Here is an 18,844-nt window from a genome sequence, read left to right on the forward strand (position 1 = left end):
AAAAAAAAAAAAAAAAAAAGTCACCTTGCCTGTTTTCAGCGCTGTCCCAGTTCTATTTTGTGACTCTACACCTGCAGTTTTTCACCTTGTGGAAAATCAAAACTCAACTGTTGCAGGTTCGTTCTGCGGCAATGAACCGAAGAACCACTCTGGATTTAACAGAGCTTTGTCTGGACTATTGACACTGTAAATATGACTCATTTTAACTCTACCTGCTTTCAGAAATGTTGAATCATTGCTGTAATGACTGGTATCAGCTACAACATTTGGGACGAATAAAGTATTTTTGAATATAATTGCACTGAACACCCAGTGTTTGACGATTTAACTGCAAGCTTTAAGCATCCAAGCATCTCATCAGGTGTAATGTACATCGACCCACCCACCATTTAGGTAAGCTTGTAATTACGTAAAGGTTGAGTGTGTGAACTACCTGCCATGAGTCCCACCAGCAGCATGAGCAGCCATCCAGAGAAGGCATCGCTGACGCTGTGCAGCAGGGCCACAGTCGACTCTCGGCTCTTATTGGTGATCTGCAGGGTGACAGAGACAACAAAGTGCTTCTTACTTTATTTAAATGACACAGTAACAGAAATTGATTGAATAAAGAGCAACAAAAATACACTTTTACCAACATATACATAAAGTGCATATGTCACTAAATTTCCTGCAAATAGAACATATTTACAGTAGGGCTGAAACGAATAATCGGATTTATCGTGATGAATCGATTACTAAAATAATTGTCAGTTAACTAACTAAGTATATGGGCTCTAAAAAAGATAATTTGCTGAAAACACAACAAAGCAGTAATCAATCGTGTTACTGCAATTAGGGCTGAAACGATTAATCAACTTAATCGTGATTAAATAATTATTGAAACAATTATCAACTAAATTAATAACTGATTAATCATTAATTGGAGTTTACAGCCTAAAGAAAGTCAATTTTCTTAAAGAACAACACATTCAGAGAAGTAATTAAGCCAAAACTGCAAAAAAATATGTACATTTTGCCCATGGGATTTAGAAGAAATACCTGTCTGTAAAGACGTAATTTCAAAAGGAATTGAATTGTTTGTCAGCATCTTTTAATGTACTTCAAATACTGTATAAAATAAGTTTAAATGAGAAATCTGCAGAATGTGCTACTTTTTTTTATCTGATTAATCAAATAATCATTTAGATTAAATTGATAACTGAAATAATTGATAGCTGCAGCTCGAATTTACAAAGTTTTTTTAACCTTAAAAGCAAACTCCCTACATTTTCATACTGTGTTGCCTTAATTACAGCTCTTAATACGTAGTTCTTTCAGAAAATGACCCATTTAGAGTAGAGTTAATGATTAATCAATTGCTAATTTGATTCATCACAACTGTTCAGATTACTTGTTTTAGTTTTGGTTTTTAAATTGTCAACATTTGATGTACGGTTCTTTGATTCCTTTCCTCCAGAGATCTGAACCCGACTCCGTTACGCCTTAGCGACACCTCCATGCTAACACCTTCGACATAACACACATGCCTTCTAATCTCAAAGTAAACACTTCTTTATCCCAGATTCTTGTTTAATCTCGCTCTATTCCTTCAAATGTACTGCGTACCTCTCTGTGTCTGTCGCGGTCCTTGCTCTTCTCCCTGACCCAGTCGATGGTGTTGAAGTCTTCGTAGGTGCCCACCCCAGGCAGCGGGTCTTCCAAAGGGTCCACTAGCTTAGTGGGGCCGCTCCCGTTCATACCGGCTGCTCTGCTGCTGCTGCTGCCGGCGCTGTACTCATCATAACCTCCTGAGGGAACAGAGGTGGAAAGAGGTAAAGGGGGGGAGGGGGGAGAATAAAGATACATGGAAGTCAATGATCAACTCATCGGTTCTGACTTCATTGTTGTGCTTTAAAATGGGTCACTTTCTGTTTTATTGACCTGCCACGGTTCTTAAAAACAAGGGAGCCGCATGAACTTTATCACTTGCGCTGAGGTATAAGATCTGGTCTCTCTCACACACGCGCACACACACACACACTCACGCAGTGTGTCTCAGTGTTTTTCCATTTAGATGGTGCAGTAAAGTGCAATTGCATGAGGCACAGGTCTTCCCTGCCAGGAGTGACTAATGCACCTAATGGATGGTGCACTTAAATTCATCACCAGGTTTGACTACAGAAAAAAAATTAAATAAAAAATCAAACATATTTTCAGCATATTCATGATAACTGAGCACAGAGTAGCTTAGTTCTATCAAGACTAGACAGGAAATTAATCTGTAACAGAAAACTTGCACTTAAACATGCTGATGTAATCATAAATCAAGCGCACAGCGGCGCTTTTGTTTACAGAAGTCTTCCACAGAGAAAGCGAGATTGTTTTGGCTGCTTCCACTTCCTGTCACTTTGTCATGTCATGTGCCGTTTGTGACATTTAAATTAAATCACTGAGTTCATGAACCAAGAGACAAGCTTTTGCTGTACATTTCGTCTGCAAAAAATTAACTAAGGCTGCATCGATGGATGAAACAAATCAATGAGTCACCGATTTTTAAAAAACCTGACATGCCAATTCTGATTGATACCAATTGTTTTCCTGTGGAAAAAAAATACTAAACATAGTGACAAAGTCTGTGAGTACTGGCTGATCAATCTCCCAAAATTAAGGATATTGGACCAAATTTCCTCATCAGTCGGTTGATTTGCTGCGATAAGCTTAAATTTATGATGTTTTAAAATAAAAGAAAATCTGATTGGGATAGCTTTAGGAAAGTATAAATAAATTCAGTATTTATGTTTCAAAATGGACTGAATGATTGGAATCCATATTGTGCACGATAGTGTAGCCACTTTAAAGCAATATTCTAGTCTCTTACTGAATGCAATTAAAAAGTTAGAGTTGAAAACAAAGTGATGAATTTTTCTCATCACTTTCATTGATAATTTCAGGCCCATATTGTCAACAATGCTGATGTGATGTAATTTGTTTTTTTTTAAGCTATCGAGTCAAAAAAGAAAAATCCACAGCAGTGAAACGTATATTATTTAATAACTCTTATCTGTATAGATGACAACTGATCAGGGATCCATCAGCTGGGGAAAACCTGAAAAGAACGCAAGAAATAAAAAAAGCAGTGCATGTAATGGAAAAGTGTCATAACCATCCTTTTTGACACTATTCTCTTGTTCCGTAACTTAAAAACACTTTACCATAACGTACATCAGAAACTCATTCTGGAAAAAGATCACTTTCTATTTTTTTTGTTTTTGTCCATCATGACAGTTAGGGAAAAAAATGCATATATATAAACATATATCCACATAGACACATAATTACAGACTTGGTGGTCGGTAATTGTTTAGATTTAACTATATCTGACAGGACCAGCAGATGTTTTAAAATTGCCACCATCTGGTTTATTACTAGCTGGAGGCAAATGTCTGAGCTTGATTTTGTTTCATGACACCAACAGCGTACAGTTCACCGTACTTTTCACCAGGGTGACCGTTTCCCCTCACTGTGGTCTTCTCCAGTAATGTGGTAACGCAGAGACTTACCCTGGCAGCTTCAACCAAATTAAAGTCAACAACGTTCACAACAAGATTATTCCTGCAAAATGGTTTCAGACTCATGTAGAAGAAAAATGATTTCTTGCCTTCAATGAGGAAAAGAAGCTGAGAGCAGTACACAATGTGGTAAAAATGACATGCAGGTTTCTCCAAATAAACAAATGTTTGGATAAAAAAACGAATTCTGATGGATTCTTTTTGAGGATTTTATTTTTTTAATAAAAAAAACTTTTATATAATCTATTCCTTAAAATGACTAAAAAACAAAACATCTGGTGCTCTTAGAAGTCCTGCTGAAATTAGAAATTAACCACATGAGTGCACATATGTTAACGTTCAGATGTATGCAGATGACGCTGTGGTTTTTAAACAACGAAGAAAACAATATCCAAGAAGCACCTTTGATTGTGGAATTGGGACTTTTTAAAAAAAAAAATATTGTTTGTTATTGACTAGTAAAATACTGAGTAGCATGTTCTGTTAAACAAATTAGATGATGTTATTCCACTATATTAACATTATAGATAAATACCTTGATTACTGCAATGGCATTTTAAAATAGATCAAATTTTAAAAGCTTAATATTCAAGTGAGCTACAAAAGCTTTTTAATAGAAAATCTTAACGTTTGATTGCTTCACCACACAGAAGCAGATCCCAATGAAAACAGGAAGTAACACAGGAAGTCAGGCCCTTTTAGCTCGAAGCTCATACAGATGGGCAATTAAGGGGGTAAAACAACAATTTCCGATAAAATATAATTGTGTTTTTATTTCTGTGTTTTACTTGAGAACAAGTTAAAGTTGGAGGAGGCAGGTCCAGCTGTCACTGTGAATACACTGTAAGAGTTACTTCTTGCAACAGGCTCAACCTTGGCCGAAACCCACGATATAAATGCACCTGAGGCGAAGCAATCACTTTAATAATATTTGATTTTGGTGATTTCACGGTGACAGAGTATGAACTACAGCGTATTTCAGAATGTAAATACATTCCCCGACCATCCAGAAACGCAGCTGGAATCCAGAATTCCTTCACACTTTGCCGCTGAAAGAGCTCCTATCTGCACAGTCGTCGGCATGTCGCACCAAATCCAGCTCTGTAGAAAAATGTTGCTGCGCATTAAAAGCAGAAGTAGCTTTTCAGCCGTCACCTGAACTGACAGGTTAAACTGGTCTGTAGGGTGGACTAACGAGAGCGAGTAATGGCAGAAGTATGTTCCTCTGAGGCCGCGCTGACCTGAACACCGACAACATTCAGGGCAATTTGCTGTGACAAAACTGTTGTTTCAGAACTGACTTTAAGTTTAAAACTTACAGAAAACTGCAAAGACTGGGGTGAAATCAGAAAGCTGCCTGATAATGCTAAAAGCATTAATATAAGCTGATCTGATGGCATAACTGTGGAAGACAAGACACTAATGTAACAAGAAACGGCTCATTTTTCACCGTGGCGCCTAATTCTGATTTTTTTTTTTTTTTTTTTTTTTAGTCAGTTGATAGATACTTCATGCCAGAGTGCTAACAGGTCTTGCTAGCTACAAAAACTTTGGGTGCAGATGTTGTTACTGTTAGACTCAAAGTTAGCCAGGTGGAGCAACAGTGGCGTGTTTGAAAATGAAGCCATAAAAGTTACAAAGGATAAAAGAAGCTGTTGAAAAAGAAAAGGTTTCCAGTTTGGGTCATTACCCAGAATCAGTCGTCCTTCACAGGACATCAACTTGTACCTGCAATCGAGATGTTTGCTTTCAGCGAAATAAGCCTGGAGAAGACAACAGGGAGGCTGAACTGAGCGTCATTTTGTCCTTTTGAGGTGGTTTTGGACGTCTCTGTGGTCTTTTGGAAATCTCAAATGAATACACTCAGAGACTGTGTTTAAGGTCAATAATGCTAACTGTGCTAACGTCTATTCTAATTATTTTACCCTTGATTTAAATAATAAACCCTACATGTTACTGTGACTGCTAGCTTAACCACACAGTGTGACATCGCCCCTGCTGCTAATAAACTCAATTAATGAATGTTCAGAGCAAGAAGGCTAGAAAGAAACATTTAAGGGATTCACCAATATGAAAATTTGGGCCGATATCTGATATTTAAACTTTATGTTAGAGCCAATAACCGACATTTACCAATATTTTATATCAGACATTTTCCTAGCCTTGTGTCTGACTGACACCGTCACATGACCAAACAAATATCATATGATCAACCTCTGACCCTCCAGAAATATCAACAAGACGGAAATAAATATTGGTTGTTACTATCAGCCAAGTTTTATTCATTCTATTTTATTCCTAAAATAAGGACCTGAGTCTTTTTTTATTTTTTTTTGCCAATTTATTTTTTTGCCTAATTCACCTCTTGGTCAAAGGAAATTACTTAGGCCATTATTTCAGGAAGATGACCATATCAAAAAAAAAAAAAATTGCTGATAGTTATATTGGTGCCAATATATTGTGCATCCTTACAACAGTTCTTAAAATAGTTCCAAGTAAGAAGTCTGTGTCGACTATAATTGGCCAATGGAGACTGGAACCGGGGACAAAACTAATCGATGCATTTCTAGGCTTTTCCAAGGTAGTGGAAACCTCAGACAGCACAAACTAGGTTCTGTGAAGATGACAACGTTCCCGACATTTGCATGCGATTGCTATGAAGCCGTCCACAGGCTGTGTTGAAAACATTCATTGCAACATACTCAAGCATTTAGGATACCGTTCATCTCCTGAGGAAAGACACACAAAAAGAGACAACAGTGAACAAGTTTCCTCCGTGTCTGAAGAAGATTTGTGGGAATATTTTTGGGGGCTAAAATAATAAAGGTGTGTTGTGTCCACCTTGCAACAGGATGGATATTCTCTCAGCTTTGAAGTCACAACAGAGTCAGCAGAGCCTTGAGAAATCACAGTCCAAAGACTAGAAAAGGTACACAGAACCACCTCACTCAGATTAAAGATAAAAAGAAAAAAGCTTCACCAAAGTCAGATTTCGTCTGACCCCTTTCACTATTGTGCAACCTCAAGTAGTTACTGGACCCAAATCATATGACGGGTAGTAAATGTACCTAATGATTAAACTCTGCTGTGGAAAAGTTAAAGTCAGCATCTTGTGCACAGCAGAGAGAACCACTTAAACAAGATGAAATGATTAAAACACAGGAAGCAGACGATTAGGCAGATCTAGCAGCTGTACAGAACGGGATGGACAAATACCAACAACTTGTTCTTAATGGCACGAGATCTGCAAGCGGTTCGACGAGAAAAACACGTCGCCTTTTAAGCCACATTGCCGGGACACAACAGAAATGACTAACTCACCATCCGCCACCAGTTCCTCCTCATCCAGCTGCTTGCTCCAGAACTCCCAGCCCATCTCTCGTTACGCTCCCCCCACCCTCGCTCAGGATCCGCCGTCGAGTCAAACTGGAAGTATCTTCCTTCTCCTCGAGGAACAAGCCCCAGCACTGGTCCCTCCCTCAGCATCTGGAGCTGACTCGTGACTGGCTGAGCTGTCTGGGAAGTGGATGGTGATTTGCTGAAGTATTTTTACAGGTCTTGAGTAATGAGCTTACTGTACGTTTGGGGAGGCTGAGAGGTAGGTGAGTGTGGAAATAAATTAGATTGCAGAGTTTAAAAAGGTGAAAGACTGCATAAACAGATGAGTTTATGTTGTACACAGAGCTGCTGAATGTCAGGGTGACTACCTGGTTTTCACTCAGTTCTGGGAATCTAAATGTTTTTCAAAGGTCTCATCGTTTTTCATGGTTTAATGAATAAACACAATACAAAACATTTCAGCAATCTTGGATGATACACTTTACAACTCAAGTGTCTCCGGGCTTTCAGTGTTCAAACTGAAATAAAAAAGAAGCTACTGTGCTATCAGAAGCAACACTTACAGTCCAGACATCACACTGAAGATTATCTTTCAGTTCTGACCTGATTAGACTGCAATATTACATTACAAATGCACCAATCACACTGATTTCTACTTTTATTTTAAGTCTGACCTGCCGATTCAGATTTTAAAGGGAAACATTTTTTGTGAATGTTTGAATTACAAATTATTCTCCTTAATACAAAAAGGTACATCTTCTTGACTTTTTAAACTGAATTTTATAAAACTCAAGAGAGAAGCACGAGACGACATTACTTTTATTGGTTAATTTATACATGAAAAGCGAGAGTTCTTAGTTTTGATGCAATAATCAGGATTTAGAGGAGAAATAATGTTTTAAAAGTCAATAATTTCAGCTAATCTGGGGGAAAATAGCAGATTCTAATATCTGGCCAATTAATTGGTGGATCTTGAGTACTTCATCGCATTTTGAATTTAGAGGTTTGTATATTAAATTTAACTTTAAGTTTTAAGTTTCACTAAGCTTAAGATATATATATATATGTTTGTGTGTATTTTGTGAGGCATTTCTGCATTTTTTTTGTTAAATTTAATCTCTTATAAACTGAAATAAAACATTTTATCTGTTATCCAATATCCTTTTAGGTAAGGACGCATTAAAAAAACAATAAATAATAAAATAAAGACTGGTGGATGTAACTAACGGTGAAAGTAACATAGCATAAGCAAGTAGTTTGCATCTCAACAGTCTTCAGTGTGGATGTTGTTACTGAGGAAGGGAGATTAGAAGTACTAAAAGGGGAGTGACATTTCAGCAAACAGGAAGTGGTTCAGCTTCGTCCATTTAAGCTTTCAATGTCTCTCTCATGCATTGTGTGATGTCACCTCTGCTCTCAACGTAAATAATTAATGCTCGCTCACCACAAAAAGGTTCCTCAAAGCCCCAGGAGAACCAGGATAAATAAACAATAGATCACAGCTTTGTCCTCTGAAATACTTGGTTAGACATGAATCTTACTTGTTTTGTTTCAAACATGAAATGTTACTAATAATTTGTAAATTCAGCAACAAATTATTTTCCCCAAAAATTATTCTCCTGTTATTGTTGTTTCATCATCTTTTGATATACGCCGGTCTTATTTCCTTACGGAAACGCCCTTCATCGTTAGTTGAAAATAAGTTTGACTCTAAATCCAAGTTACTCTTTTGCTCAAATATTGTGCAATTATTTGTTAGTCTTCAGTCAGAGGCTTAATCAGATTCGTTGTAAGATTGACTGCTACTGAAAATCCTTCCTGACTCATAAGACACTTGGATGATACAAGTTATGACAACATTTAAAATGTCTCTTTGGGATAAAAAAGATATTTTAGAACTGAAAGCATAAAGCATACGCAAGATTTATTTTCAAAACCATTTTATTTCTAAAATGACCACCTAACTACCAGGAACACAATAGCTTCATATTTAGAGAAAATGTTTTGTTATTTTTTCTAATTTATGATTTATCATAAATACAGGTAGGATTCTACCAAAGGTGAGAAAAGACCAACTTATTATGATGTCACACAAAAACTGGAACTTTACCAAGAAAGAGCTTCTGAAGATCTGCTCCAGAAAGTTACTGTACAGCTACTGAAAACGATTTTCCCACCATTTCCTCCACTTGTAAGACTTAAAAGTCCAACATTTGTTGTTCACTGGGAGGTTCCCACACGCTTTCTGCCGCAACCAAACCCTCACGAGTTTCCAGAACAATTCTCCTCTCGGCGGGACGTCAGAGGACATCTTTCCCGTAATGTTCAAAAACATTTAACAATCTGTTCCCAGTGGGAGCGCTTGTGCTTTACTCCATGTCATTTGTTTATGTCAGCGCACCGCGGATGATTTCATGCATTTAAAAATAGGTCTGATCAGAGATCTCTCTTTTTTTTGTTGTTTTTTTTGCCCATTAATTATTTACATACATGCACAGAGGACCGGAGGGTTGAGGGGAAGGAGGGAATATTTTCCTTTGCCTCCTGGGAACTTTGTGTACACAATCTTTTAATATTTCTCTGAAGTTCAGGAAGATTTTGATGCGATCTCTTGGATCGCATTTCTGCCAAAACACGCACTGCTTCAGCAGAAGTACATAAACGAAGGTGGATAAGACGACGCAGGTTCAAGCTAGAGTTCGAACTTTGAACTCTTAAGGTCTGATAGCCATGGGAACATGCGTTTCATGTGACCTCAATGACGGTGGCTGCATAATGTCTGGATTATTGATTGTAATTACTTTGACACTTTGAATTTTAATCACATTTACAAGGCCAGAGGAAATTGAATTAAGATGGCATCAGTCCAGACCATGTCTCTTAATGTTTTTTCTTGAGCATAAGTTCATTTTCTATTTAGCTAAAGATTTAAAAGAAACGTTCCTCGCCGGATTTAGCGAGACAAAGACACAGTAATGAATATGAAAGTGAGAAAAGAGCCAAAAAATGTGCAGTAAATGTCATCGCAATATCCAAAAACAGCATCGGAATCGTGTGTTGTCCTGATGTTATGCTGTCCTAATTCACAGTATTTGTCCAGTTCATGGCTTCTAATCATCACAGTCATTATCACATGTCAAGAGGCTCACAGTGTGACTAAGCCGATCTGCTATTTGAACCACTCAGAGGACCGTAAGCCAATATGCCCAGCAATAAAGTCATTAGAGGCAATAACAACACACTAACTGGTAATAAATCCAACAAATACATTTACACAGTCGAGATTGAGAGCAGTAAAAAGAGCAATGCATGCAAAATGAGAAAGATAAAAGCTAACTGGAAATTCAGCAAATTAAAGAGGAAAAAAAGCCCTCCGCACTACTTAAGGGGTGAAAGCATCCATATGAATGTCTGAATACATTTTTCTTGTTTTACAACCCAAGAATGAAACTCTTAGCAATTCAATCTCTGGTCACTACATAATAATTAAATTTGCAGAAACCATCTGTTGTTGAATGCTCATATGGAAGCATTTTTTGTATTAAAACCATAGCAGGGTTTACGCAGGTTTCAAGAACTCAAATTTAAGACTTTAAGGCCTTTTTGAGATCATTAGAAGTCAAATTAAAAGTCTATATCATGACAGAGATGTTCAAAAGAAATGCTAGCTAGCTAGAAAGTCATATGTTAGCTGCTAATGAGCCATATTGCTAATGAGCCAATTGAGATAAGGGGGTAAGATTAAATAAGTGTTCATGTCTTCCTACTCCGTTTCCAACAGAAATTATTTTGTTCTTGGTTATGTATGTATTTGTTTTTTCTCTGTCCTTCTGATTGCTTCTTTTCTTGCTTTTAAAAATCTGTTCGAAAAAAAGAAATCAAGTCAAACATATGTTAGCTGCTGGTGGCCAGTTTGTGCATTTGCTAGCTAGTTAGCTAGAGAGCCAAATGCTAGCTGTTAATGAACCCTGTGCTAGCTGCTAATAGATTGTTTGTTCGCTTGCTAACTAGCAAGTAAGTATTAGCAGGTTGTTACTGGTAGCCTTAGCTGCTTTGAGTCACAGAACCCAGTGAGTGAAGATGTCTGCGTAAGACTCAATACTTTCGCCTCATAGTAAAGTCCCGCAAGAAAAAAACCCTACAAAGAATACATGATATTTGGGTCCTTAATTTTAGATTAATGAATTAAAGACTTTAAGGATCCGTGGACACTGCAAAAAACAGAATGCTTTGAGTTTGCCAATAGGGCCTCATAATAACTCATGGCAAAGAATCAACAAGAGAAGAAAAAATAAATAAATCAACCCTAGTGAAACATTTCATGCAACATGTGTGGCTAAAACCAGGCCCAGAGCAGCACCTTATTAAAACCATCTCTTGGTTCAGACAGGGTGATGACAGCATCAATCTGTGGGGTTTTATTTCCACAACAGGGCCGTGGCGGAAAGCCAGGGTGGAGGTTAGGAGAGACCCATACTGAGAAATCCGCAGAGAAAACATTTACAAGACGCTACGATCTCTGAATTGGTGCAGACTTTTTTTCATCTTGGCAAGACTTGGACCACCCTACCATCAAGAACATAATAGGGGGGAATGTGTGGGCTTTGGAAAAGCCTCAAAGAGTGGGTCCTGGAGTGACCCAGAGAACGTCTGGTGCACTCCAGGAATTTTTGGAAAGTCCTGAAAAGGCTGAAGCGCTGGTGCTGCCAATCAATCTAGTTGAATCTGAGCGTTTACGCCAAAAAGAGCTGGAGAAGGAAGAGAGAGGAAAGAGGAGGATCGCTCCAGAAGAAAACATGATGGTGCCAGAGGTGATGTAAGCAATAACACTTATGTGTACTTAATCCTCACGTACAAGGATTTAGAATTACTTAGGATCACTGTGGGAACAGGAAGTGCACCCTCGTTCACTTCTAAGCAAAAAAATAACTCAAAATCATTTCAATTTATTGCTCATCTATCTCTTACTGATTATGAGGAACATGGGCCATGTCAGCATCGTAATTTATTAAAATATATATTGTGTGGGTGTTTTCTCTGCTCCTTATACATTATATTTTGGGGGGTTGGAGCACAAACGTTAGCCAATTTTGGCTGAAGATATATGGTGTCTTGTCATAGCTTCCTAAATGTGTCAGTAATTCGCCAGTAGGGGTCAGTATCGAAAGCAGAAACAGAGGGAGAAAGAGTTCATGTCAGGCAGTTTGATTGATTTCTACAATCCTAATTACCAGCATGTGGGCATGTAGACAAAGTCACTGACTTATTTTAACCCCCTGATGCGTGAGTGACTGACTATACAGTCTTCCGTGACTGGGTCCTTTTTGACCCGGGTTACAATCAATGTGTTTTTTTATGCTACTTTTGTCAGTTTGATTCAAAATAATGTTTTGTATAATACTTTCTACTGTGTTTTATTTCATACAAGAGTTATTTCATGTTTGAAATATTTTGATTTTTCACTTTTTTAAACGTTTTCAGAACAATTTGTAGAACATTTCTGACAATTTGTAGAACATTTTTAAAACAAAATGACAACAGCAGCAATTTTGCAACAGCAATGATCAAATGTCAATAATGGACAATGTTAACATCCATTATGTGTGTGTGGGCATGTGGGGGGCTGCAAAAGAGCACATTTCTTGGAACTAACTAGCTAACCAAGCTAGCTAACATTATTGTCTCTATTCTATTATGCTATGTGTATCATGCATGTGAGTGTGTGTATGTGTGAGATTTATTTATCCATCCATCCATCTTCCATTTATCTGGGGTCGGGTAACAGGGTCAGCAGCCTAAGTAAGGAGGCTCAGAGTTCGCTCTCCCCAGCCACTTGTTCCAGCTCCTCTGGGGGAACCCATGGCATTCCCAGACCAGCTGAGAAACATCGTCAGCGTGTCCTGGGTCTTCCCTGGGTCTCCTCCTGGTGGGACGTGCCCAGAACACCTCACCAGAGAGGCATCCAGGTGGCATCCTGACCAGATACCTAGTCACCTCAACTGGCTCCTCTCAACATGAAGGAGCAGCAGCTCTACTCTGAGTCTCTCCTGGATATCTGACCTTCTCACACTATCTCTAAGGGAGAGCCCAGACACCCTATGGGGAAAACTAATTTTGGCCGCTTGTAAACGTGACCTCGTTCTTTTGGACATGACCCAAAGCTCATGACTATAGACGAGGGTAGGAACTTAGATCAACCGGTAAATCAGGAGCTTCGCTTTTTACCTCAGCTTTCTCTTCACCATGACAGATTGGTACAACGCCGCTTCACTGCAGACGCTGCACCAATCCGCCTGTCAATCTCCTCCTCCATTTTTCCCTCATTGGTGAACAAGATCCAGAGATACTTTAACTCCTCCACTTGGGGCAGGACATCCTCCCCGACCCAAAGAAGGCACTCTATACTTTTCTGGCTCATTTATTTATGCATTTATTTCTATAGCTATGAATTTTTATTTTATTTATTGAGATGATAAAAGAAAGAACCTTGAACACATTGATCAACAGGTTTTGCATGTCATTCAACACACTCTTTTTCTTGTTTTCTTATCCAGGGTGTCAGACACACACAGAGACACACACAAATAATACACATCCACAATAAAGTATAGGTGGTAATGTTAGCTAGGTGGTTAGATAACTAGTGTTGGCTAACTTTAAAGAAGGCTAATATGTTGATTTGTGACAATAACATTGTCACAGGACTCATGATTGACACACACAAACACATTTGTGAGATAAAAAATAAAGATAATACTTATATGTAAGAGTTCTTGCTTTGTAAAATATAATTACTCAGGGGTGACACTTAGGTTTCAGTGTGTTTGGTTCACAAAAAAATGTTTTCCTGACAGTAACAATTGGCAAGAAACAAAGACTCCCATTAAATTCCATAGGAAATGAATGCGGGTCATTTTGGACCCACTCACGGAAGAATGGGGTAGTAACATAAAACATGCTATTTCTGAAAATGTATGAAAGGTAAATTAAAAAATTTAATTGCATGACATCAGTAACATGTTTCTTGAGGAATACCTGGAATATGAAGTGATGAAAACTTTTCATTACAAAGATATTGCAAAAAGATGACCTCACCGGGTCAAAAAGGACCCACTAAGGCTTTCTTAAAAGAAGACAACAACAACATCCTACAACTTACTCCAAAACCTCAAGAGGGAAAAAAAAGAAGAAGAAAGAGTTGGACTAAAATCTCAAGAATTTCATAACAAGCTTTGGGTTCATTTGAACGGAGACAAAAACTTGTTCAGCGTATAAGGCAATGAAGTCTTCTGAAACTTCTACTCAACTCTGCATGACTGAGGCCTGCATGAGTCACAACTCTTCTGATAATCCCACATCTTGATGCGAAAACAATCTGAGGTCACAAAAGCAAAGAGAAAAAAAAAATAAAAAAGAAACTCCTCCAGTTTTCCTCCCACAACTTTGACCGGACACTCTGAGGTCTGACTGTAAATTTGCAGACTCCCTAATTTACAAAGAAAGTTCCGTTTAAAAGTGAAGTGAAGCGTCTTTCCTTTCCTTCAGCTGACACAGCAGGAACAGCTCACTGTTGAGTTAAAACGTTCTCCAGACTTCCTTCCTGCTGACGCGCGTTTTATTCTGTTTGAGTTAGCCGGCACGGTGAGGTCACTAGTAACCAGGCAGCTCAAATGTGCAGGGGAATAAATAGATTCTGCTACCTATTCAGACACACCACATTTGTTTATCATTAAGGACACCTTTTTGTGAAATGCATCATACATATATGCATATGCATTTATTGAACTGCTGGTTTATTAATTAGATTAGGGCATTTTAGGCTCGTAAAGGGCCGCAGTTAAAGAGAAACCACAGCAGCTCGGGTTTAGAAACAAAGAAGACAGAACTTTCCATCCTGGTCAAACATGCAGTCGTAATTAAATCTCCATAAATCTCATCTACTCGCGTCGCCTTCTTACAACATCACAAGGACGTTGCAACAGGAACTTAATTATCTGATGATGACATCATCAGTAACCGGGCAACAATGGGGAGGAGAGAAAAAAAAGAAAAAAAAAAAAAAAAGAGTATGACTTCTTTACACACTTTCCTACGATTGAAACTAGAATGCGGATCTATGGTGCCTTGCAAGAGTACTCAAACTTTTAACTTTTTCAAGTCTTGTCTCGCTGCAGTAGCAAACTTTAATGAGATTTAATCAGGATCCAGATGCAAATGAGTAGACAAATAAATAAGGCAAAAATGGAGGTGGTGTGGGTGTAGCTAAAACAAAATACAAATGTACTCCATAACTGTGAGCATAAAAGAAACTAAAAAAAACTAAAAAAAACAACAAAGAATAAAAATGGGTCTTTTGAAGAAAGATTAAAAAGTCTCGACAGCCTCAGCCGTCCGTACATCAAAAGGTAAACGGTTACAAAGTTTAGGAGCACAAGTTTCAAATCTCTCTTGAGACTCCGTTCAACCGGAGAGAAATGACGAGTATAAACACAGTGGAGGAACTTTCCAGACTTAAATCATACTGATTATTTGGGGAAAAGACTTAAACGTTTCCAACCACAGACACTATGGATGCAATCCGACCAAGCTCGTTTGAGCTACTTTGGAAACAAAATGGACAGTGACAAAGACAAACTGCAGTGGTTTCGATGAAACATTACCACACAGGGGCCGAATACAAATGCATGTTGCAACTTTTCAGATTTTATATGATCTATATATCAGACTTACCAATATGAACCCAACCCACAGACTTAGGGTTTTAAGACTTTCTGGGGTTACTTCAGGGAACCTGTGCTCAACGTGCATGTTTCATCCAGTAAGATGAAACTTGTTGGCTAAAATGAAAGACTACCACATCTAGAGCTGTCAGTGGACTGAATAATGTCAGGCGTGGGTCAATCTGAGTCAGCCAGGACCCAAATTGATACCAGACCTCGGTCAACGGTCGACACCTGTACAGTGGTGACTCCACATGCGCGTGCAGGTTACCTGAGCTGAGCGGGGGGACGTCATCTGTGGTCGAAAAGTCCAGGGTGGCTCCCGCGATGTCCACCATCTCGTCATCGTCGTCGTCGCTGGGGTGATGAAGGCCGTCGAAGCCGCTGCTGTAGCCGGGGTTCTCCATAAGTCCAGGGGCTGTTTCTCAAACCACACACACACACAAAAATTAAAAATGGAGCATTTAACTTCCAGTGTCTGCAAAATGAACCCCTCCTCCTTCTCTAACTTCAGCTAATTACCTCTGTCCAAGACCAGAGCATAATTCCGATACAAGCGTGACAAAAACTGGAACATTGGCTCTGAAAGTCAGCGGGGTGCCAGTGTGTTTATTCCACCCAGAACAGTGTTCAAAATGAGGAGGGTGTTATAAAGACCCGCTGCACATCCGCTCCTCTCATCCAGACATGACTACAGTTTTAGTTAAAGGGAAGTTTTGTAACCACTTCCGCTCACTTTTTTCTGTCGCATCGTTGTGGTTCAGCTGGTTGAACGAGCGTCCAGCTCTCACTAGAAGGAGACCCGGTGGATTATATTAGCTGGGGCTTTAATAAGCGCTTTGCTGCTGACGAGCAAATTCACATACCTTAGTGTGTACCTTAGGCTAACTTGGTGTGTTGTTGCTGTTCTGACTAAATGAGAAAAGTAGAAGAAGGTGAGAAGTTTTGGCCTTACTTTAAGCCTTCGACTGGAAAAAAGCGGCGACGAAGAAGTCTTGTGACTCGGATTTGCCCCGCCGCTCTCTTCTTCTCCTTCAGCTGGAACTGCTTATGTCAACAGCAGTAAACTTGAAGATAAAATCCTGCGTCATTCTCCACAGCGGCTAAATCTCGGCTTTTACACGGCGCATAAACACGAAACGAGCGGGTTTAAATATGATTTATCTGTCCGAACACGACACATTGGAACTGACTGTATTTTTCGGTATTTACTCGGATTCTTTTTTTTTTTTTTTACCACTTAAACTGCAACATGTAAGCTAGTGTCATGTATGTTATACATGGCTACAACTTCCGGTTTTGTCCTTCAAATTTCAAAACTTTCGAATCTGCTTTTCAATCACAACGTAACAAATTTTACCATCATATACTCAACATCAGAGGTGTGTTTTTACAGATCTATTCATGTCTTTGTGATGTGAATCGAAATGTTCTTTTCCTTTCTTTTCTGAAAACGTCAAACTGTGAATTTTATTTTGGAGGCATTAGGATATTTATTTCCGGTCGCACTGTTGCACTTGATAAGAAAATGCTAAATAACTAAATACCAGGACAACTAGTCGAGTGAAGAGTCATTGCTTTTCCTATTGATATGTGTATGGCGTTTTCAAATGGGTCAGTGGAGCAGTTTTACTAATCAATCTTCGATGTTTTCGTAAATCTTGGAGGTCGGATCGATTATAGTCAGTTTCTAAATTAATCCAGAAAATGCTTTGATCATCAAACGAATTTGAAAAGTGGAATTTTAATCTGAGTACTCAGATTTGGCTGTCTTTTTATGTTTCTCAGAAACTGGAGACCGAAAATATTTAAATAAATAAATAAATAAATATTGGAATCTTGTATTGCATTTCTTAAAAGCAAAAAGCTAGCCATTTTAATGACCAATAAGGCAACGTGCCACATAATTAACCTATAAATTATGTAAATTATATGTAAATATTAATTTACAAGTATATAAATTAATATTTTAAAAGGTAAAAATAATATTTAAAAGGTACAAAACATCATACAATTTCTTCATTATTTAGTAGTTTTTGCAGGTCAAAAATTATTTAAGAAATGTATGCAGGACAAAAAGAGAAAACTGCATCTGTATGTAAATGGAGACGTGCATATTAAATGTAGCGTCAAACTAATTGAGGCAGGTCTTAGTTTTCTCATAAAGCCCAAAAGCTCAACTGTACCATAGGAGCTGCAGCCATGCAGTGAATCTTTAGGAATATGCGTCCATGTTCTATTTCACAGTGGTTGGAGGGCGACACCTTGTGGCCACTCACTGAACTATTCAGGTCCTCCGTGTTCGGTTTTATGCAGAAAGTGGCTCCAAGTTTCCAACAGACATCACTGTTTCACTTTTAACGTCTTAAATCATTGATTTAGCCATTGATGTCTTCTTTCTTACTATAAACCCGATCACACACAAAACGGTTCATTCCTAGGAAAACTTTCCTTTTGGCGATAAATCTTCTGAAACGTCTCACCCATCCCTCCAAACAAGGATTATCATGACCACACTGAGAAACAAGGAACACTTCCTCATCGTTTTGTCCCTCTTGTTTCTTGTTTGACAGTGTATGTGAACTAGACACTTTAGATCATAAGTTGTTGAATCATGAATTACCTGAGATTTTGACTTACACTAGTCACAACATGTCTGATTACTGTCAATAAAGAAAGCAAACAGAATCCACCTCATAACATGAATTAGGCTACAAAAAAACAGAACGTCACGGCTCATTCTAAAGAAATTTTAAATAAATTTGGTGTTAACAATTTGTCAGAAAATGGGTGCAAAGCCATCGAGGAGGTCACACAATAACCCAGAGTCACATCTAGAGCAAAGCAGGCACCATTAACCTCAGCTAAAGGATGTTTTCATCATTAACCAGTAAGAAAGACTGGATGAAAATTTGCCACACAACTTGATAATTATATGGCAATTGTCCCAAAACACTGCCAGTTATTTCTAATGCTTGTTTTCTTCCGTTACTCCCCAAGGCGAAACAACCACCAGTTTAGAAGGTGATTTTGTTTTTGATTTCACTTACCATTTAATAAATATGATCCTTCGAAGGCTGCTTTGTTCATTCACTCTGTGTAACACAGAGGCAAAATGGGGTGCCTACTATTTCACAGCACTACTTTTTTTCCGCTCCATTTCTGGTCTCGTTTTTCAGCGTTTACAACTTGAAGCAGGAATATTTAACAGCCTTTGCTTTCAGGAAACGTAACTTG

At 38.4% G+C, this 18,844-nt stretch overlaps 1 protein-coding gene across 3 annotated transcripts in view; it reads right to left on the reverse strand.

The window, feature by feature from the left end:
- The window catches only part of LOC106964784 (H(+)/Cl(-) exchange transporter 5-like), a 34,392-nt gene extending 17,524 nt beyond the window's left edge, over nucleotides 1-16,868 (reverse strand). Inside the window, exons 1-4 of one of the 3 annotated variants that reach the window (XM_015060479.1) lie at nucleotides 16,130-16,184; nucleotides 15,879-16,025; nucleotides 1,606-1,787; nucleotides 434-533 (exon numbers count right to left, since the gene is read on the reverse strand). In XM_015060479.1, coding sequence (XP_014915965.1) covers nucleotides 434-533; nucleotides 1,606-1,787; nucleotides 15,879-16,025; nucleotides 16,130-16,184 — 484 coding nt within the window. Of the gene's footprint in view, nucleotides 1-433; nucleotides 534-1,605; nucleotides 1,788-6,869; nucleotides 6,975-15,878; nucleotides 16,026-16,129; nucleotides 16,185-16,562 lie in introns of those variants that run through there. The other 2 variants (XM_015060480.1, XM_015060481.1) reach the window with 2 other exon arrangements.
- Between the last annotated feature and the right edge of the window lie 1,976 nt (nucleotides 16,869-18,844).

This window comes from Poecilia latipinna, unplaced genomic scaffold, assembly GCF_001443285.1.
Source record: "Poecilia latipinna isolate Pla-1442-1.1 unplaced genomic scaffold, P_latipinna-1.0 Scaffold1719, whole genome shotgun sequence".
Lineage (NCBI taxonomy): Eukaryota > Metazoa > Chordata > Actinopteri > Cyprinodontiformes > Poeciliidae > Poecilia > Poecilia latipinna.